General features: G+C 38.2%; 1 protein-coding gene across 4 annotated transcripts in view; it reads right to left on the minus strand.

Annotated features, from left to right (window-relative positions):
• ttc39a (tetratricopeptide repeat domain 39A) overlaps nt 1-20,190 on the minus strand; it is a 52,461-nt gene that overhangs the window by 5,205 nt on the left and 27,066 nt on the right. For all 4 annotated transcript variants that reach the window (XM_088599007.1, XM_088599005.1, XM_088599006.1 and 1 more), the window contains 13 exons: nt 16,967-17,098; nt 8,685-8,737; nt 7,320-7,387; nt 6,574-6,638; nt 5,534-5,633; nt 4,493-4,558; nt 3,819-3,927; nt 3,480-3,547; nt 3,294-3,353; nt 2,531-2,692; nt 1,921-2,012; nt 1,369-1,489; nt 896-1,007 (listed from right to left, as the gene is read on the minus strand). In XM_088599007.1, the coding sequence (XP_088455133.1) occupies nt 896-1,007; nt 1,369-1,489; nt 1,921-2,012; nt 2,531-2,692; nt 3,294-3,353; nt 3,480-3,547; nt 3,819-3,927; nt 4,493-4,558; nt 5,534-5,633; nt 6,574-6,638; nt 7,320-7,387; nt 8,685-8,737; nt 16,967-17,098 (1,208 nt within the window). The remainder of the gene's footprint in view (nt 1-895; nt 1,008-1,368; nt 1,490-1,920; nt 2,013-2,530; nt 2,693-3,293; nt 3,354-3,479; nt 3,548-3,818; nt 3,928-4,492; nt 4,559-5,533; nt 5,634-6,573; nt 6,639-7,319; nt 7,388-8,684; nt 8,738-16,966; nt 17,099-20,190) is intronic.

The following is a 20,190-nucleotide window of genomic DNA, read 5'->3' on the forward strand; positions in this document are numbered from 1 at the left end:
GAAGACAATCATCCTGTTACAGCGATAGAAGTGGCTATCTGAGGTGTCTCTGGATTTAGAAATAATGGTCAAACACGAGTCAAAATTGTCATGGTTAAACACTAGATTCAACTATAGTGTAAACATATTCATTTATCAGAAGTTTCAAAACAAGAAAAAAAATAGGAGGCCTGAGACAAAAAAAAATATGTAAGGTTTACCTTGGATTACTTTAGAAAATATTAAGCTCTGGGTAAATAACTAAGCATTATCAAAGGTCTAGAAAAACCAAATTTTAATTCTGTTGTTTTTGAGGAAACTAATTTCCTGTATAAAGACTCCCTAGGTTCATGAAATAGTATCGCCTGGTTAGTGACTGCATTTTTTAGAATAGGAAGAGGTTTTCATTCATTTGTAGCATTTGGATTTACAGAGAGAGAGATTCAACTCTAGCTTGCATACTGTTTTATTTAGAAGGCAGGTTTAGCTCTCTTGTGGGCCTGTTTAGATGTTATATAGGGTTTTTGAATACTTGACAGCAGTCTAGGTTTTTCTAGGTAGGATGTACAGTAGGCTTCTGCGACTCCTTGTTTGTAAATAGAGTAACTTGTGTGTTGTATGTTGTGTTCTGTCATTGTCATCATTAATAAACAGGTGTTTATCCCAGCTTGCCTGTAATTTATTACTCCTTCTACAAAGCTGTGACAAAAAACACAGTTAGGTGCCTCTAATTATAACAACAGCTCAGGTACATTTTTGGCATATCATTACAATTTAGTGGCTATGATTATTTAATTACTTACTGATTATCCCGCTTGGTCTATTTCCGTAATTCTCTATTAGTAACAATTTATCAGGACTTTTTAAACAATGCTTCTCAGCCAAGCAGTACATTTATTATAACGCAGGGCATTACTTGAGTTAGGTTCCATCTTCTTCTGTGCTTCGTCCAGAGTCTTTAACATCCCTTCTGTCAGGTCTCGGTGCTTTCCAATCACTGTGAACCCATTCCAGATGTACATCATTTCCTGCATAGAAAGGGGAAATTTTGAGGCAGGACAGAAAGAGCTCTTACAGCAACAAATACACATAAAGACATATAAAGCCTATAGGGCCCCTTTCCTTCAGAAAGATTGAAGTGATAATATATTGTACTTATTAGAGAAAGCTGTAAACATCACAGCATGTACTTCATGAAAAATTCCCTAAAATTCTCAATAACCTAGTCCATGCCAGGTTAGCGGTCCAGGAAGTATAATCACTGATAGCAAACTGAAACCTTTTTATGTACTGTACATCTGGCACAGGGGCACTCCTGCAACAGACTCCTAGCAGAGTATGGTCTGTGGGGGTGTTGTTGAAGCCAGACTGTTTAGGTCAGGGACTGACCAAGGGAGGGGCAGGCAGAGGAGTGTGGTTCTCAGCGAGGTACCGTCGGGCTTTACGGATTGCAAATTTCTCAGTGGGTAAAGATTTCCCTGCTATTTTCTGTTTCAGTCCTGGGACTTGTCTGGAAAAGGACGAACACAAAAAAGAAATATTAATGAAAAGCCCTATTTTTAAGATTAGATAGTATTTGTCAAAACTGATTGTTTCGATCATTTTAACATTAAATAAAAAAACAATTGAGAATTAAACAGTAACGATCAGTTAACATTAGTCGAAGACGACATCTGATAAAATGCCAAAAGCACAGAAATCTTTATTTTCCTTGTGTAAATGCTGAAATTGTATATTATCATGTTTTCAGGTGAAATACCATGTGTAGCCTTCTGAACATTAGAAAAATTTGGAATTCAATAGAGCAATGTTTATGTACTGTATAGTATAACGCTGTGTGTTAAGCTGTAAAGTAAATTGGTGCAGGATATTTATTGAAACATGGAAATGGATTCTATTGTTAATTTTATTAATGTTTATCTGCACATCCCAAAGTCCTACCTGAAAAGCTCCACCTCACTCTCACCAAAAGGTTTGCAATCCTCTTTGCTCAGCATGCTGAGGTACGCACCCTTCATGTAAGCATATGTGGCCTGTTTAAAAAACAAACAATGTTATATCCTTAGGACTGTTTTTCACACAGACAAAAAAACAACTCCGCCAAAGCCAACCTGAAGACTATATCTAGGTGACTTGTCTCTTTCTTACTTTAAATTTGGCTACATTTTGGTTCAGGACTATATACACAGAAATTAAATTGAGCACACCCCTAACAAAACCAGAATATTCCAGTAGGTCTGTCTGCTGCAGGCCCCAAGAAGCCATGGTAACAACTACTGTGGTGTTGGTGCCTGCTCTATTTTCCGCTTGGTATTTTGTCACAATCGTATTACCTCCATTTGAACATTGCTCTTTTAAATAGATGTTTATTCCCACATTTTCTCAGTTAAACAATTCAGAGTGAGAAATAGAACAGCAATTGCTAAGCTCTTAAATACAGCAAAAAAGGCAGGGATTGATGAAATGGTGGATTAGAAAATGTGCCTTCTATGCCTGGCGCTCAGGACTCAAGGCTCAGTGCTGACCAGTGGTATGTCCTATGGATTCTCACTTTGGACCAGGCACTCTCTTTGCTCAGCAGGTCTGCATAGAAGTAGGCCATCTTCCACTGCTTCTTGTAGGTGAAGCACCACATCAGCTCCCAGTAACACATGTGGTGAAACTGCTTCCAAAGCTGCTGGGCTTCGCAGCATTCCTCAAACCGTTTTATAGCCTAAGAGGCAGAAAGACAACCACATGAGACTTACAGTAGACACACATGACATTATAATCAACTGGCAGGATTTGCTAAAAGGACAAAGGGCTAAGGTTATTCAAGGTTCCTGGATGTGTCTGTCTCTCATGGAATGAAATCTAGTGGAAGACAATTGTGTTTTCTATTCAGATGAGTAATCTGTGAAACCTGTAAAGGAAATAATAGTGCTATATATAAATAAAAGCACACGTTTTCCTAGTAAACTTTCTTTTTTACACTAAACTATAAACCCGCCTTTCCTAAATATGGATTTGTCTGTTCGCAGTCGGCTTGTCTTGGTAATATTTTGTACAAAATGTGTGAAAGTGTGTCTTAAATTCTTCCAGTGACAATAATCACACATGGACTGGCAAACCCACCAGGCAGAAAGGTAACAAAGTAGAAAGTTCCAAAATGCAATAATGCTGATTTAATAATTTTATCTACATAGTGTATTCTATTTTGTATTTACAATTATAAAGTGAGATACAGGTATGGACTTCTGTACATAGCACATGAATTTGCTAAGTCAAATGCAATGCAAATGCAAAACCCAGTCTGCAGTGCACTTGATACTTACAGTGTCCAAGTTTCCTTTTAACTCCTCAATTCGTCCAGCAAAAAACAGGAAGATAGCTCCCTACAACAAAGAAAGACAACACAAGGGAGCTGTAAGGATTGAATTATTAGGAAACGTGGTTTAGCAACGGTTAATATTAGTGAATTTATTTTAATAAAAATTTAATAAGTTCTGTACTTTTCTCACCTTAGGATACTCCCTGAGGTATGGTTGCAAAAGCTTTTCTGCATCCTCTACATCTCCGTCCCCTGTCCCTGTTAATACAAATACAGATGTTGGAGACAGAGTTAGATTGACGTCAAAATTTGTTACAGGGATCTTCTTTACATAAATAATATTTTTAAATATATTATGTGAAAATCTCATTTGAGTGCTGGCACACTACTGTAGCCAAGGAGAAATGGTCAGTGTACTGTCCAGATTAGAACAGAGCAGGGGATAGTGTGCAGTTGAGAACAGAACAATACAGTGCACAGTGTGCACTCCAGAACAGAATAGTGTGATACAGCATACAGAGGGTCTCACCAAGAATGAAGCTCATGAAGGTGTGGTAGCAGAGCAGCAGCATAGTGCACAAAAAGGCCCTAAAGGTGTTAGTGGAGGCTCCCTCCTGGAGCTGCTGTAACCCATGCTCCTGAAAACAGAACAGAACACAACATGCAGCAGTGAGGTTCCAACCTGAAGCTCACTTCCTGAAACACTGCTTCCTCTACACCCGTCATTGCCCTTCGAACACAAACCACACACGGCCACATAGGGATAACAGATCCTTGTTATAAAATGGCTGGGTAAAATATCCATGCACTAATTGTCTAACTTGGGTTTTTAACAAATTACTGGTTCATTTAAAATAGAAAAAGGTGAGTGTATCTTGATATTGAAAAACAAGTAGTGCATTTGTAAGTGCATTTAAAATGAGACCAAGATAACCACTCTGACAAGGGCTTCCCTAGTCATGTCCTGTGTCAGCTCTTACGCGAGACACTGAAACGGCATCAGGAGAGGTGCGTGCCGGGAGACCAGACTGTATTCAATTTTCACTCTAAAACTGTGAAAAATACAACAGCCGCCATGGCACTCTGTCATGTTATTTCACAAACCCACCATATTCACTTCAGTAAACGAATGTGACAGCAAAAGCAGCAGGAAAGAAAACTGGAACTATATTTATCTGTGAAATCATGCTGAAAAAAATTTACCTTGTTGCCAGAAAATCCCACAAACTCTAGAAGCCTTAGTATTCTTGTGGGTAGCATGGAGAGAGTCTAAATGGTAAGAAGGGAAAACAATGGAAAGAAGAGTGTTACACAAGAAAGATGAGAAATGAGTGGAGGCCATTCTGCCTATTGAGCCTGTTTGATTGATTGAGCCTAATCGATCTGCAGATACTGTACCTCCCAGCTTTGTCTTGAAAGAAATCAGGCTATACTCCCACATTCCTCTGCGTACAAAATGCCAGAATTCTCTGAGTTTAAAATGATTTTCACTGTAATTGAATGGTACCATTTGTATTTCATTGTTGAGTTGAATAAGTCCAATGGGTGGATCTGAATTCAAGGATTCTGAATACTTGAATCAAGACACCTAATCTTCTGCATTCAAGGTTTACTTATTTTAGCCTGTCAGTGTAGGCCAAGCCCAGGGATGTATCTGGTTGCTTTACTTCTATGACAGCAAAATCTTTTTTGTTGACAATTTAATTCTAAAACAAACTTTTCTGAAATACTACTGTCCTGAGCTCTATGTTGGTGACTGTATTTTTGTTGTATTGTTGTGTTGGTCTCAACAAATTTCCCTCAGGGGACAATAAAGCTTGTATTGAATTAAGCATATCTACTATTTCAGTTTTGGCTGCTGACATGCCAACTGTTTTTTCCCAGGCTTTTATGTGAGGAAAAATGAAGTCTCCCATGAAAATCAATTGTTTTTACACATATGTTCTTAATTTCTTTTCACATTGTTGAATTAGAATTAATATCTGCATTTGGTTGTCTGGCAAAGCGGTTCATACTTTATTGATAACTAAGAAAATAACCTTTTTAATGTTTTTGAAGTTGAAGAAATATTATTCGGCTCTTGCCAATAAAGTAATATTTTAAAATTAAATTTGAGGTTCATGACATCAATGGAAAATTACTGAAATGTAACAGTAGTAGCAGACCTTTTAGGATCTCCTCAATATAAAGTGTAAAAAGTTAAAACATAGGTATATCAAGATTAACAACGAATACTCTGCTCACCAGATTAAAGGCTCCAACCCCAAGTTTGGCACCAGCTTCAAAGTGACTGTGATTCTCCCCATGAGCGTAGTTAGATGACTGTAAAATGGTGTGAAGTTCCCTGAAACACAGAATAGGATCAACTTATTGATCTAGGACCTTTCACACTCCTACTGATATGGGATATTACAATATGTCAAATGATTCAAACAGCTTTAACAAATGTGTTTTTTACAAATATAATGGCACTTTTCCCCTTTAGATAAATCTAATATCTTTTACATTCCAGTAACCCAAAAAGAAGAGTAAATTGATCATTCAATCCATTTGCTCATTTGGCTGTTGCTCATTTGGTTGTACACAAGTTATTGATCCAAGTATCTAATCCAGATGGTTTTTTGAAAGACAAAGGGATCTGCATCACAAACAGACTGGATAAACACAGGTATTTGCAATAGTGCAGAATAATTATCGTAACCATCATTCATCCATCCATTTTTGAGCTGCTTCATCCAATTTGGGGTCTTGGGGAAGCTGGAGCCTATCTCAGCCAGTAATGGGAGCAAGGCATCCATGACAGGGCACACACAGACACAAACACACACTCTCACGCCAGGGACAACTTTCCCAGACGCCAGTTAACTTAAGCTATGTTTTCAGACTGTGGGAGGAAATCAGAGCACCTTGATGAAAATCATGTGAACACAGGGAGACCATAGAAACTCCATTCAGATACAGTAGCACCCCAGGTCCAGAACTGAATCCAGGACCCCAGCACTTTAGCAGTACTATCCACCATGCTGCGCTCTGTAACCATCAGGATTGTTTAAAACTGAAGTGGTAATTTTATATTTACCATAGGCTTAAAGAGAGTGATCTCCTCCCATGCCCCAATGTCTCTGCAGATAACCAGATAATGACTTTATTGCGTAGTATAAGGCACGAAAAAGAAGCGAGATTAAAAGTGTCATTCGCATTTAAGATTTTACATAATTGGCCACTAAAGCACAGTTCTTGAAAAGTACTTTAAATGTTGTGAAACAGAGAGGAGAAGCTCTTACTTATAGGTCTGGTAACTGCTCCTCACTTTGATTCCCCCTTTGATGAAACTGATCATGTTTTCATCCTGAAAGACACACAGGCCTAAGTTGGATTCGAATTCCGAGACTGATTTCCAATCAGGAACATGTACTTTTTTAAATGCATGTAGCTTTCCTGATGTGATGTAGTGCACCTGTCATTAAACAGATGCAGATTTGCAAGACAGAAGGCTTCATTTAACAGGCTTCAAATTTGTTTTCCAATTGTGTTTGTCTCTGCACGTACGTGCACTGATCTTTCATTCTTGATATGGGTGTATAAGGACTAACTGTAAACAAGGATAATGTTGATGGAAAGACTCTGATCCTAAGAGAGACCAAAACAGCAGGAGACACTGCTGGTGAAGTTATTCATAGTCCATGTTGCATGTAAGCAAACAGGCAAGTCAATATTCTAGTTTAGTTCTAGTATTCTAATTGGTTCTGTAAGGAAAATAATCAGACAAACAATCAAACATTATTATTTCAAGAAATCTTTTGTGCAGGAGAAAAATGAAATGAAATAAACTGACAAAAGCAAATGATTACACAATGCTTGATTTGCATGCCTGCTTATTCCACATGTTTTCTGAAATTTAACACCATTTCAATCTTATAGACAGAAAGGAAAGTAAGCTTAGCTTGTGGTGGGGAATGTCTTGTCTAAAAGATGTGACAAAGCATAAAAAACAAAAACATCAGAGACAGAGAAAACACAGGCTGCTTACCTGGAGGAAAGTGAGTGCTGCTCTCTGCAGGAGACACTCTGCATAGCACAGCTCTGCATGGATCTCCTCTGGGACACATGGGAGAACACTATTACCTCCCCTACTCGTATTTGGCTCATTAATACAACCTTACATTCTTTATTACATTCTTCACATCATTATGCTGTTCACTAATTGGCAGCTGGTTACCATTTTCAATGCGATACTTGTAATTCTTTATACAAAACCTTTTTTGGTTTTTGCATAAATAAAATGAGCACAGTAAACTTGAATAGCCTGGTACTAAAATGAAGGTTTAAATAAAGTTTTAATCTATTTCCCCTGCCAGGTTTGCAATTTGCAGCTGTTGGGTGGACTGAAGTTTTGATTTAATCAGGGCCTACGCTTGTGCTGCCAAAGGTAACGTACAATAAATCACAGAAAAAAGCATTTGTTAACAATTACTACAATGCCAAATTTACATCTACATCAATTTAGTTCCTTACATATTTCAAAAATAAGGTTTTGTTACACTGAACATTGACTCATTGCTTTTGACTGAGGTCACATAATGTCATGCAGACACTTAAAAGCTGAAAAACAAAACAGTCAACAGCCACAGATGACATGTTTAAAAAGCGCACTTCACAGCAACACACTGAGAAGTGTGCTCTTCTGTGGCGTTTCTGTGTTTTTTTACAGGAATCAAATAAATAATGTATATAAAAAAGCCCTTGAGAGCTACTGATTAAACAATGTATTTTAATGTCTTCCCACGCACAGACAAATCCAATCACACTTTTCTGTAGAATCTTAGCATTGGACAAAAAGAGATAGAAAAAGCTCAAGGGCTGAAGGCAATGCAAGCATATCACTTTTTGCTCTGTCCTGCTGAATGACTGAAGACATTTCTTTCCCAGGCAAAACTGGCTCCTGAATTATAAGCTTCCAGCTGAAGCTCTATGAAAGGACAGAATAGCTGTGGGAAACACCACTTTAAAAAAGGTGAGGATTTTCCCCTGGATTCTACTTGATAAATTGAGAAAGAAAATACACTTTTAAATGGGGTGCAAAAGCTTTGATAGTCATATATAGCATGTATGTATGATAAGCCTTTTTTGGGAATTCAAAGCTTTCTCTTCATGGTAATCAAGGTTTGTGTTGGCTGTGTGGTGTCAACTTCAGTTAATGTAAATCAAATAAAAAAAACGTCATAAATTACTTTTAATTTATCAAAAAAAAGTTTTAAGAGTTTCATGAAATATTAAAAAGAGAAAACAGAGTCTCATTAAACAGGAGATTAAGAGTAGCAGGCAGGTGTATCATCGCACTTGTGTATCATCTCAATAATAAATCATTTTAGAAAAATGTCCTTCATCCACTGACCTTCGGTGAACTGCTTGTTCATGAGGCTGTTGAAGGAAGGTTTTTTGCGGAATCTGAAATAGAAACACAATGTGTCAGAAAATGCTATCTACAAGCCTGAGAGAACTGTTGAAGCCCTGGCACTGTTCACACAAATGTGTCACTTCTCTCACTCCCACATGACAAAGAACTGGATTCTCCTACGAGTGGCTGATCTGCTTAATGTGGCAAGACAGGTAATATTTCTGGGAAGCCATCTCCCCCTCCTGAGAGAGCTGGAAGCAATTTTTGTGATTGACTGTTTTAATGTAATGGGTATATTTATCCAAGCTATAGACTCTGATCAATAATATTAAGTAGGTGAGCACAAGCTGCCATCTAAAGTGACTTGCAGTCTCTTGTGAGTGAGCTATGCATCAGCTACTCTTGTTGAAGTTTATTAAAATTCAACCCCAGGTTTACACCTTGTCTTAAGGCCCGACAGTCCTCCCCTAGAGGGCGCTCCACTACTCCTGTCATTAGTCCGGTGATTGTTGCTATGTTCACTAGGTACACCCTGTTATGTGCAATGTTATTTAAATTCTAGTTCCTCCAGTCCTTGGGGGCTCAACATTAGGGTACGGATGTTGCGAGGCCAGCCCAGCACCAGGATACCCTACAGTACATCCGTCTCCTGAGGGCATAGGCCTCATCACCGACACCTCCCGTTTCCTGAGCCCGGGGTCTGGAGGAACTCTCCCCGTCATCATAGGACCTCCATGTTTTCCATGTCTTCGTGTTTTCCTCCTTCCCGCGGATTTTAGCCTTGTCGTGACAGAGGACGGATTTATTGTTGATGGACTCATGGACTGTGCCATGACCTGTCTTTGGACCTGCTCGGATTTGGATGCCATTCTTTGTCACCCCTGCTCACTGTCTCATGGACTGTCGCTGTTATTCTGTGCACCATTAAACCCCTGTGTGTTCTCCCACACCACACCTCCTGTTTTCTCCAACTCTTACCACATCGCATAGGATCTACAACAAAAACCGTCACGGACTGTGAATACAGGAAGAGTCTTTAAAATGGTCATTTTCACTCCCAAATTAACAATGCAACAATCTTAACAGATCTTTGTGGAAAGTAGGCTGATCTGTGCTAAGCTGCACAAGTAAAAGAGGAGAGAGAGTCTATTTCAGTGTGACAAATGTAAAGCTCCTTTCCAAATGTGAATCCAATGGGTTAGAAAAAGAGTATGTCAATATCGTGCCGTACACAATTACACTGTCTGCTTGAAGAAACAGATCTTGTATGCCTTGATTCTTTTAACCAACCAACATTTGGTTTAGGCACGCAAAGACTGAGAAGAAATAAACACAAACACAAACACAAACCAAATTCTAATTCCATTGAATCTATAACTCTGAGCCACAAGAAAAGAATACTCACCATGCCTAGAAGAAGCATACGGTATGCTAATTTCTGATTTCTCAAACATTGTTGACAACTAATTTGTCTCATAATTAACCACACCACTCCTTGTGCTTAACCAGCAACATATTCACAAAAGGTTTCTTCTCTCAGAAGTGCAATTGGGATCTACAATCTGACAACCACCTACTGCAGTGGAAAATACATTACATGCATTAACAAAAAGTTTACACCCACCTAGCAACATAAATTAAAACTCAAAGCCTCCATACTATACAAACAGGTTGTGCCTTGCAGTCATATTTGACGTCATTGTGATGCTTAAGGGTGGCTTGGTGGTATAATATTTAGCATTACTGCCTCATAGCGCTGGGGTCCTGGGTTCAACACTGGACCTGGGTTGCTATCTGAGTGGAGTTTGTAAATTCTCTCTGTGTTTGCGTGGGTTTCCTCTAGGTGCTCTGATTTCCTCCCACAGTCCAAAGACATGCTGGTATGTAAATTGGCCCTGCTAGGAGTGAATGTGTGTATGTGTGTTTGCCCTGTGATGGACTGGCAGCGCAACCAGAGTGTATCCCACTTTGCGCCTGTTGCTTGCTGGGATAGGCTCCAGCTCCCCTGTGACCCTGAATTGGAAGAAGTGATTAGAAAATGGATGGATGTGATGATTACTAGAAAGTGAAAAACATGCCAGTGGACACAAAGAAAATATTGAGAAGGTCCCCTTAATGTTCTCAAAAGAAACAAGCAACCCTTTGAGTAACATTATCTTTAAGGTTAAGGCCTTGTACTGAATTTCACACCAGTTAAAATTGATTTTCTGTCAGCTTTCAAATAATCATTCCACTTCCATATTTCTAATCCCTACAGGTGCCTGAGAGAATCAAGAAAAAAACATCCTGAAGAAAGGGTTTTGTGCTAAAAACTAAACTGCCTTTTGTCCTTCTCAGACAGTATCAGTTAGCAGTTTACACTGTTTGTCCTTTATTCTGTCTAGAATGTTTCACAGCACTCACAGCAGAGAGAGTGAGTTGAAAAAAGCATGTCTTTGATGTTGAATAATCTTAAAACTTTTCTTCAAAATCCTCAAATCCAGTTTCTTTCCTTTCTCTCCTCCATAATTGTGATTAAATGTAAATGACTAAATGTAAAAAAAAACTCCAATTTCCCAAACACCAAAGGGCAGTCTACAGTTTTCTGTTTGGCTTTTTGCCCTTTACGTCACTAAAACATATAATTAATTAAATTGATATATAAAATGTTACAAAATATTTATAAATATAAAATGCTGACTCTTTTCCAGAAAACATTTTAATTTTTTTAAATGAGAATTTGACCTTTATTGTTCGGCCCTAGTATTCCATGAGATCATCCCTGTCCGGGGTGGATGTTATCATCTTAACACTAATGTTGTAAGTGGAATTTTAATGAATCCAACAAGAATGACTCTCAGAATTTCTGGATAAGAGTACATTTTGTCCTTGCACTAAGACTAATTCAAATATGCTGTTATTAGGGTTAGGGGAAATTTCCTGAGGAAACTCACTGATTCTTCAACAAACTGAGCATTGTATGTGGCAGAGACAGGGGAATTCTCTTTATCAATGTGGGATTTCCACTGTATAATAAAGCTGTGAGTTCAGCCACAGGTACTGTACAGCAAGCTCAAAGACTGTGTTCTTCTCAAAGTTAGTCTGATTTTGGTTCAAGGGGTAAAACCAAGTGAAACCTGAGACAGACTCAAGCACTCAGACTCAGTGTGAATGGCACACATTGAAATAACAGAAAGCAGTAAGATTCAGTCAAAAACTGATCAGGAAAAGCCAGATTCAGAGGGCTTCTGTCCTCGCCTTATAAAACCATTTTAACATATTATCCAAATTACGCTGTCCTCCTCAGTCTTATAGAGTCATTGTGAAGTAAGAATATTGCTTAGAGATTTAGAAATTCATTTTTGCTTTCTGAAATACATACAATGTATATGTGTTGTCCAAGTAATAGAACAGCTTTAATTATGTATCATTGGTCTTTGAAACTGATAGGATTGCTTAGTAATAGGGTATTACATGTTTTTATGAAAATGAACAATGTAAGCGATATTGGTACAATAGTAACTGTTTTTGTAAGGGTCTTTACCTTTAAAGTACAGGGTCCAAGAATCTAAACATGTCTTGGCTACAAACAATGTTACAGCCTGTAATTTTTTATTTCTGTGACCAAGGGGAGCAGCAAACCATCTGAGTGATATACAGTTGTAAATGTAGTTTCTCTGTAAAGCTCAAGTAAATGATGGATTGTGGAGAAACTGAAGTAATGATAATTCTGTGTATTACTTGCTATATTTTTCAATGAAGAGGTCAGGTGATAAATTATATTTTAATTAAAAAATGTGAGTAAAGAATATTTGAAACAGGCATGGTAGTAGAATTTCTTTCATCTCACTTGCCAGGTGAATCAGTTTCATTTCCTCCCACTGGACAGAACTTTATTTTTTAAAGACGTACAAATCTCAGCAAGCTTCAATCTCAAATCCCTCTCAGAAGAAAAAAACTGAATGAGTACTTTCTGAAACTCCACTTCTCTGTATTTATAAAATACTTCTACACTTCAATGTCAGCAGTTCATTTTCATCCCAGCGTACCAATGGACCTTTTTTAATTAACCTAGAGACAGTGAAAACACAAAAATATTTTGGAAAACCTGCACATTGAGCAAGGAGTTTGGACTGAAGCAGTCAGCAGGTCTGATACTATTACTTCAATGCTATAAGACACAGTGCACACAAAGTAAGGGCCTTTGCGACATGAACCATCCCACTGACCCCTGTCCCTGCATTTCTGAAATAGTAAGGAAGCAACTATCATTGGCAGCACAATGCATGGGTTTACCCACTGGTATGTGGGGATACTGTATCTGGGAGAGCCTTCACAGATAGTCAGGAATCCAAGCACACATTCACCCCAAGAAGGCCTAAATACAATCACACTAAATAAATAAATTGGCTTTCATTTACATGAATGTTTCAGCTGTGTTTTTTAAACAGCTATACAGTAAGTCTTCTGTACAGGTTATAGTATTCTAAAACACTGGTGGGGCAACAGAAAGTGATGTATAATAGAGTTTGAAAACCAGGGTCAGTGCTAGATTATGTCTCTGACAGCCTTTTGATGGGAGGTACAAAGAAAGAGTACATCTTCACTTTTTTGCTGTCTTGTCCCTCTTTTTAATTTCTGGGTTCTCAGTATGTCCACCCTTCTTTTATGATGGGGGGCAAAGTTTTTTTTTTGGGGGGCAATAGTGTCTTGTACTGGACCTAATAAGAAAACCTTCTAGCACTCTATTGCTGAGTGGCGCTGAAATAAGAAAAGCATAGCTCTGGAACAGTATAGTACTGCAGCTTTCTCTTATACAATTCCCCTGCAGATACAATTGAAGCCTTTTCCCCGCAATCTAGCCCAGCCTACATTCAGCAGAGCAGGAAATGAGGCAGAAAAAGTCTAATTGATTTAAAAAAGGTCATGTGAACAGACATCACAACAAAACATGTGACTTAATGTTACAATACCACCCCTTGACTGTCTCTTCTCCCTAAGGCAAACACTGAATAGATGCAAAACCAAGGGGAATTTCTACACAATCGAGTTGGCATAGCTTGTCACATCTTTTTCTTGAAGTCAAGGTGAAATTGGAACGTGGTTGACAGTGCTCAGTAAACAAATATGTACAGTATTTGCAACTGGAAATTCACAGTTAATTTGACTAATTAATGAGTATGTATGGGTGCAAATTAAGGATATGAGTAAAATTACATAAGCCTTAAGTTTCAGCTGGACCTTCAGTAGTATGGTGACATTTCTGATTGACTTACATGGTTTGTTCTGATTAGTAACATTGTTGGATGTGCAAAATATTCCTATATACTGAAGTTCAATTAAAGTTGTTGTTGGATGTTTGAAGGGTATTTGCCAGTATCTATACCACCCTGCAATTCACAACTGGGAACTCACTGAAGCTTAGCAGATGTGAACCTGGCTAGAACTGTACCTGGATGGAAGACCTGGGAAAGTGAATGTTGCTGCTGAAAGTGGTGTTAGTGGGGCCAGTAGGGGATGCTCTCCCTGCTGTCTGTGTGGGTCCTAATGCCCAAGTATAGTGACAGGGACACTATACTGTAAAAAGGTGCTGTCCTTCAGATGAGATGTAAAACCAAGGTCCTGACTCTCTGCGTTCATTATAAATCCCAGGGAGTTTCTCAGAAGGAGCAGGGGTATTACTCTGGCATCCTAGCCAAATTCCCCATTGGCCTTTAAAAATCATGGCCTCCTAATAATCCCCATCTATCAATTGGCTTCATCACTCTGTTTTCCTCCTCACTGACAGCTGGTGTGTGGTGAGTGGCGTACTGTGCACACAATAGCTGCCGTTGCATCATTAGGTGGATGCAGCACAGGGAAGTCCCCATTAACTGCAAAGTGCCTTGAGTGGAGTGTCCAGAAAAGTGCTATATAAGGAATGGGCTGATTGGCCTCCTCTTACTTGGAACCATTCTTACTTTAAAACCTGGGTCCCTGCAGACTTTCTCATTTACTGTAAATGTAGGTACCTACTGGTCTTTAAGCAAAATTTTGTATCAGGCTTGGGCATGGCTATCCCATCCTAGCCCTAGAAGGTTGATGTGTTTGCAGGTGTTCATTCCAGCTCATACATCTGCTTGTTGTTGGCTTAACTGGACAAATGTAACCTTCTCGTAGCTCTTCAGGTGCCGGTGCTTTAAAGAGCCCTAGAAAACTTGCAGACAAAATTTTGGTAGTGGTTATATTAAAGTAGTGCAACAACACAATTGTTCGCATTTGTAAAGTGTCAGGTAATAATAATAATAAGCTTTACACTTATATAGTGCTTTTCTGGACAATTCTAATTTAGTTGATATTCTTTTACACTTCATTTATTGTCACTGAATTGTATTAAAAACAGAGTACTTGTAAAAACGTACTTAAACTAAGGTTAACAGAAAAGCATGGAACAGACGACAGAATCGGAAACTACTTTGAAGAACATTTAATCCTGCAAAAAAGAGGCACTTCTTTATTTCAAGGGTTGTGGAACCCTGGTTTCTCTCAAGCAACAGCCAGATCAGCACTTTAGATTAACTGACTGCCTACAACCAAACAGGATAAAAGGACCAAATGACCATGTGATTTTACTTTCTTATATCTGTGCTGCAACTTTAACTCTTTCAGATCTGCACCTGTGGCTGGAAGGTGCCCGGTTCAAATCCCGCGGCCGGCAGAGGAACTCTGCCATTGGGCCCCTGAGCAAGGCCTTTAACTCCAACTGCTCCAGGGGAGCCGTATAAATGGATGACCCTGCGCTCTGACCCTAAGCTTCTCTCTCCCCGTCTGTGTGTCTGTATGTCTCATGGAGAGCAAGCTGGGGTATGCAAAAAGTCAAATTCCTAATGCAAGAAATTGTATATGGCTAATAAAGTGATCTTATCTTTTAATTTAAGCAACAGTTCGATAGTTTACAGTCTGAATATTCTTTGCAGCAGACCAGTAGGCTGACTTTACTAATGATTACATTTACATTACACAGGTCTGGTTTATACAGTATACAGTATCTAACTTTATTTCATTCTACCGTGTTCCACTCTCTGCTTACACACCCACACACAACCTCCCCCAAACTGCTACTAAGTCCAACCCCTCCTACTGTCTGCCTCATGTCAGCTCCTGCTTTGTCTCTGATGCTCATCTGCACCCTACTACAAGCCTCTGAAACAGAGCCTGCCACAGCCTATTCACATCTATACTGTCTCCCCTCTATACAGTTATTTTCATTTGATTGCACCTCCATCGTCTGATGCTTACTAGGTCTTCCCATCTATGCCCAAGCTGACAAGTATTGTGATTCTACCTGGAAATCAGCATTTAGAGCACTGCTTGTCATAGACAGAGAGATTAAACAGCAACCAGAGTTTTCCTTCAAGTTCCCATGAGAAGGACAGGGATATGATAGAGGTGGAGCCCATGACAATTCCTGAGGATAAAAATGGCTCAGCCCCATCCACTGGGATACATACTGTAAACCTGCCAAATGCACCTCATAGGATGCCAGGAGAAAGAGAGACCTGTCATTATGCATTATGGGGTGTTGATTCACTAGATATGTGTAGTAGCAGTGTTCACCTGTCTATACTGTGGACCTTTAGAGTAATCTGTCTAACCATGCTGTAGAAACTTACTCAATTGGGCTTCTTCAGAAAGTAGTTTGACAAGATCCTTCTATAAATAATACTAGCTAAGCGTTATATAAAATTCGGTCTTAAGTAGTTCAATCAGTTGAGGTGCTAACTAGAAGCTCAGGCTGAGCCCTACAGTAAAGAAAGTGTTGTCCCATTTTATTATCCATTTAACCAAGATCCTCCAAGCATCATGAGTGCTACAGCAATTGGATGGACCTGATTTAGTCATGCTGTCTTCATCCTGACATTTACCAGCTGGTGCTTCAGAGCTCACAGTGTCAAACAGTGACTGGCTCTGACAGCTGGGGAGTAAAGTGTGTGCAGATCCTCATTTCATAAAGCCTCCATAAATTGGTCCACTTGGGTCACAGTGGAATGCCTACCTGATCAACAAATTTTAATTACAAATTAGGTAATTATATACGCAAAAATGACTGAAAATTTCAAATGAAAATAATCGTAGTTGAAAAAGAAGACAGTTCTGATATGGAGTGTTTAGCATTTACCTTACCTGTCATTATTTACACAAGTCAATGTGATTAAAAATCCAATCAACAGAATAATGTAAACTCCTGAACACGTAATGATTTATTAAAACTATACATATTAGGCTGATATTGTACAGCACACAGATATCTGCCTACATACCTTTGGCACACTGCCTGGGCATCTTTCATGGTGTTTCCTGCTTCTAGTATGTTCTGAGGATCAAAAGTCATCATTGCCTGCATCTCTAATATTGTGGCATATGTGAGGGAATGGTACATGCTTTCTTTGGTTCTGAAAGAGAAAAGGGAAGAAAAAAGCACATTAATGTTTTTTTTACTGCCGTATAGAGTCATTTCTGTTCCATTATCTAGAACAGCTGGAATCACCTCTTTGTACCTTTTTGAGAGGCCTGTCTGTGCAGTGTCTATATCCACAAAACAAAACAAGCTTTTGTTGAGTCAGTTTCTCTGGGAGTCACTCTCATCACAATGAAATTGACAAAAACACATTTTATAACGCCAACTGACAAACAAATACAATAAAAGGCACTTCTTTGGTCCTGTATGGGGCTGTCTGACTTGTCATTTTTTGTTGGTGGGATTTGAACAACCTATTCCCAATCATGCCACAAGCTTGTAGAAGCAATAATATTTCAATCTCCGATCACATGGCTCAGAGAAACTGAAACTGGAGGGGATATACAGAACTTGTGAACTACCCTGCTATATTATATTCTACTCCTTTCCTATTTTAAGATTCTGTTGTGTTAGGTTGAAAATCTCCATTGAATTGCACTCAATAACAAATCAAATTACTACCCCCACAGTCACTTACTGTACTGTATATTAACCAGGGCACTTGTGGAAACTGCTGCTGAATCAAGTAAATTAAAAGCAAATTAAATAAATTTCTACAACAATGTCACATGCTATCCTTGTAGTTTGTGCGTATATCAGTCTTCCAGATATATCCTATTCTGTGAGCAAAATTAAGATTAAATCTCCTATTTCCTGCAGTGTCTGGGTGCCCCACAAAATAATACTATTGACAGAGCATTTAGTTTCAACACTACATGTTAACATTTTGCTCATATGAGCCATAGAACCTCTCAATTTTATTTATCTAGCTGATGTCTTGATAATCAGCAGTTAATTATTTAGTGAACTAGTAAAAACTCTCATTTCCTAGTTCTTAAGTAGCCTGATGAATCCAGCTCTAGTGCCTTGAAAGCACAGCAATAAATTTAAATGGTCAATATGCTCGATCTTGAACCAGACCAGTGTGCAATATCAAACTCTGTAACATTTCAACCTGTCTTTATGTATTCGGGTCGATCACATGTCTTTTGTTGAGGAAGCAAGGAAAATAAATGAACCGTTGCTAAAACATTCCTAACTAAATTATTCCACTGATTCCACACAAAATCTGTGAGATATGGAAGTAACATATTTCAGTTGTTCAGAGAGTTTCGGATTAAGTTCCAGAATATGGAGGTAGAATGCCTAATTTGAACTAAACCATAACTCTATTCAGTCTTATTTTTTCATAAAATAAAATTGATTAGTCATTAAATAATCTCTCAATCTGACAATTCAGAGTAGTAAAGCATGACATTAGCATTAATGCAGCTGCTGCTAAGAGAGATCATGACCCACATACTCATGATTCTTTTGAAACAGGTGTACAATGCTCATTGAATCTTGTGAAGTTGCTATGGCAACTCTTACTTCTACAATTGTTGTTTGGTAGCTGCATAAGGTGAAATTGTTATGTATTTCGCTTTTGTGTGGTCTGTCAGAATTGCTGCATAGGTAAAATAAACTGCTTACAAAGTGAAACAGAAACCATATGGAAATGTAAATCAGCATTAATAAAACAGTTTGCAGTGATAACAAATAGGTGTTCTTAAAATATGTTTGGGTTAAGCACAGCTCATAGGTGCTGAACTAGTTCTACATATTACTGTAAGAGAATTAAACAATCATGCATAACATTCAACAACAGCTGCCAGCAGCACTAGTCTTCAGCAGGTTTATACGAGTGGAACAGTCTGATGGCAGAGCTGAAAGTGATGTTTAAGCAAAGCACTACTGTTTATGTTTTGTGGTTTGCACGCCAGCTGTACATGAGGAAAACAGTTTAAAATGGCCTTGCTACAAGTGCTAATGTAACAATTTCAGAACAGTTAGTAATCAAAATTATAATCAATTCCAAACTTTTTTCACTCTCGTATTTATCCTGCCAGTCAAAAAAGTATATACCAGTAGAATATGAAGTCAAAGCCAGCAGTTTATAAATAAGATATGCAAACAAGATTATTGTTCTGAAGAAAAGGGGCTATTTTTGTTTTTATGATTGAATTTTTCAATTTCAGCACCACTTGGTTACATTAGATTTTGTTTGTCTCTTAGAAACAAACAGTCTTAAAAAATTCCAGACTTGAAGTTGACCTCTCTCATTCATTAATAAACTCAGTGGGTATGCACATGGATTTTGAAAAAAATCATTTAAAATGGTATGTTTCATCAGTTTGAGAATGTGAATAACAATTACAAGTTTAGGATGAGACAAAAAACGTTAAGAATCATGGAATGTTTTGAGAAGTGCTGCCACTCAAATCTCTTCATTCTTATCAGCTGGAAAAGCTTCAGCTTCTGTTCATCCTAGTAGTTCCAGAAGATCTTCAGAACCTTTACCTGAACAAGCCTTAACAAACCTGAATGATACTTTGAGAAAGCAACTTACATTTTCTGTATGTACTGGAGGAGCAATTCAAAAAGCACATGATAACAGCAGACAACAAGATTTCATGGTCTTCCAACTGAAAATAAAAATGTGTTTCCAGGTTTGATGATATTTCAAAATGTCAAAGTAGTAACAAAGTTTAATTTTTAAACTTACATGGGTTCTCAGTAACTTAACACCCATTTTAAAGGAAACTTGCTGTTCTTGCTCTAGTGTTCATCTGAATCCACCTTTCTCACATACTGTACAAAGCTTGTACTATACTCCTTTTACTCCTTGTCAGTTCCCCTCTTGTTGGCTTTTAGATCTCTATTGCACTTCATATACTTTTGTCTATTAGGCTAAATGCAGAGTTAGTAAGATGGAAAAATCTACATGAATATATTTTTAACTAACTACAAGTTCGAAATTTGTATTCTGAAGACAGAGTTGGCAGAAGACACACCTAGAAGATGAGCTAGGCCATGTGGAATCTTCAGTAGCTAATTATTACTCTGACAAACACTTAATGATTTTCAAATCATTATCAACATTGAAAACATCGACTTTTGTGTATTTAAACAAAGCGCAAGGCTACTTGGAACGCACAGTGATTACAGCATGTTTATTTGTCATCAGAGTCAAATTTATGATGATGG

Source organism: Lepisosteus platostomus, chromosome 11 (genome assembly GCF_059453375.1).
Source record: "Lepisosteus platostomus isolate fLepPlt1 chromosome 11, fLepPlt1.hap1, whole genome shotgun sequence".
NCBI classification, from domain to species: Eukaryota; Metazoa; Chordata; class Actinopteri; order Semionotiformes; family Lepisosteidae; genus Lepisosteus; species Lepisosteus platostomus.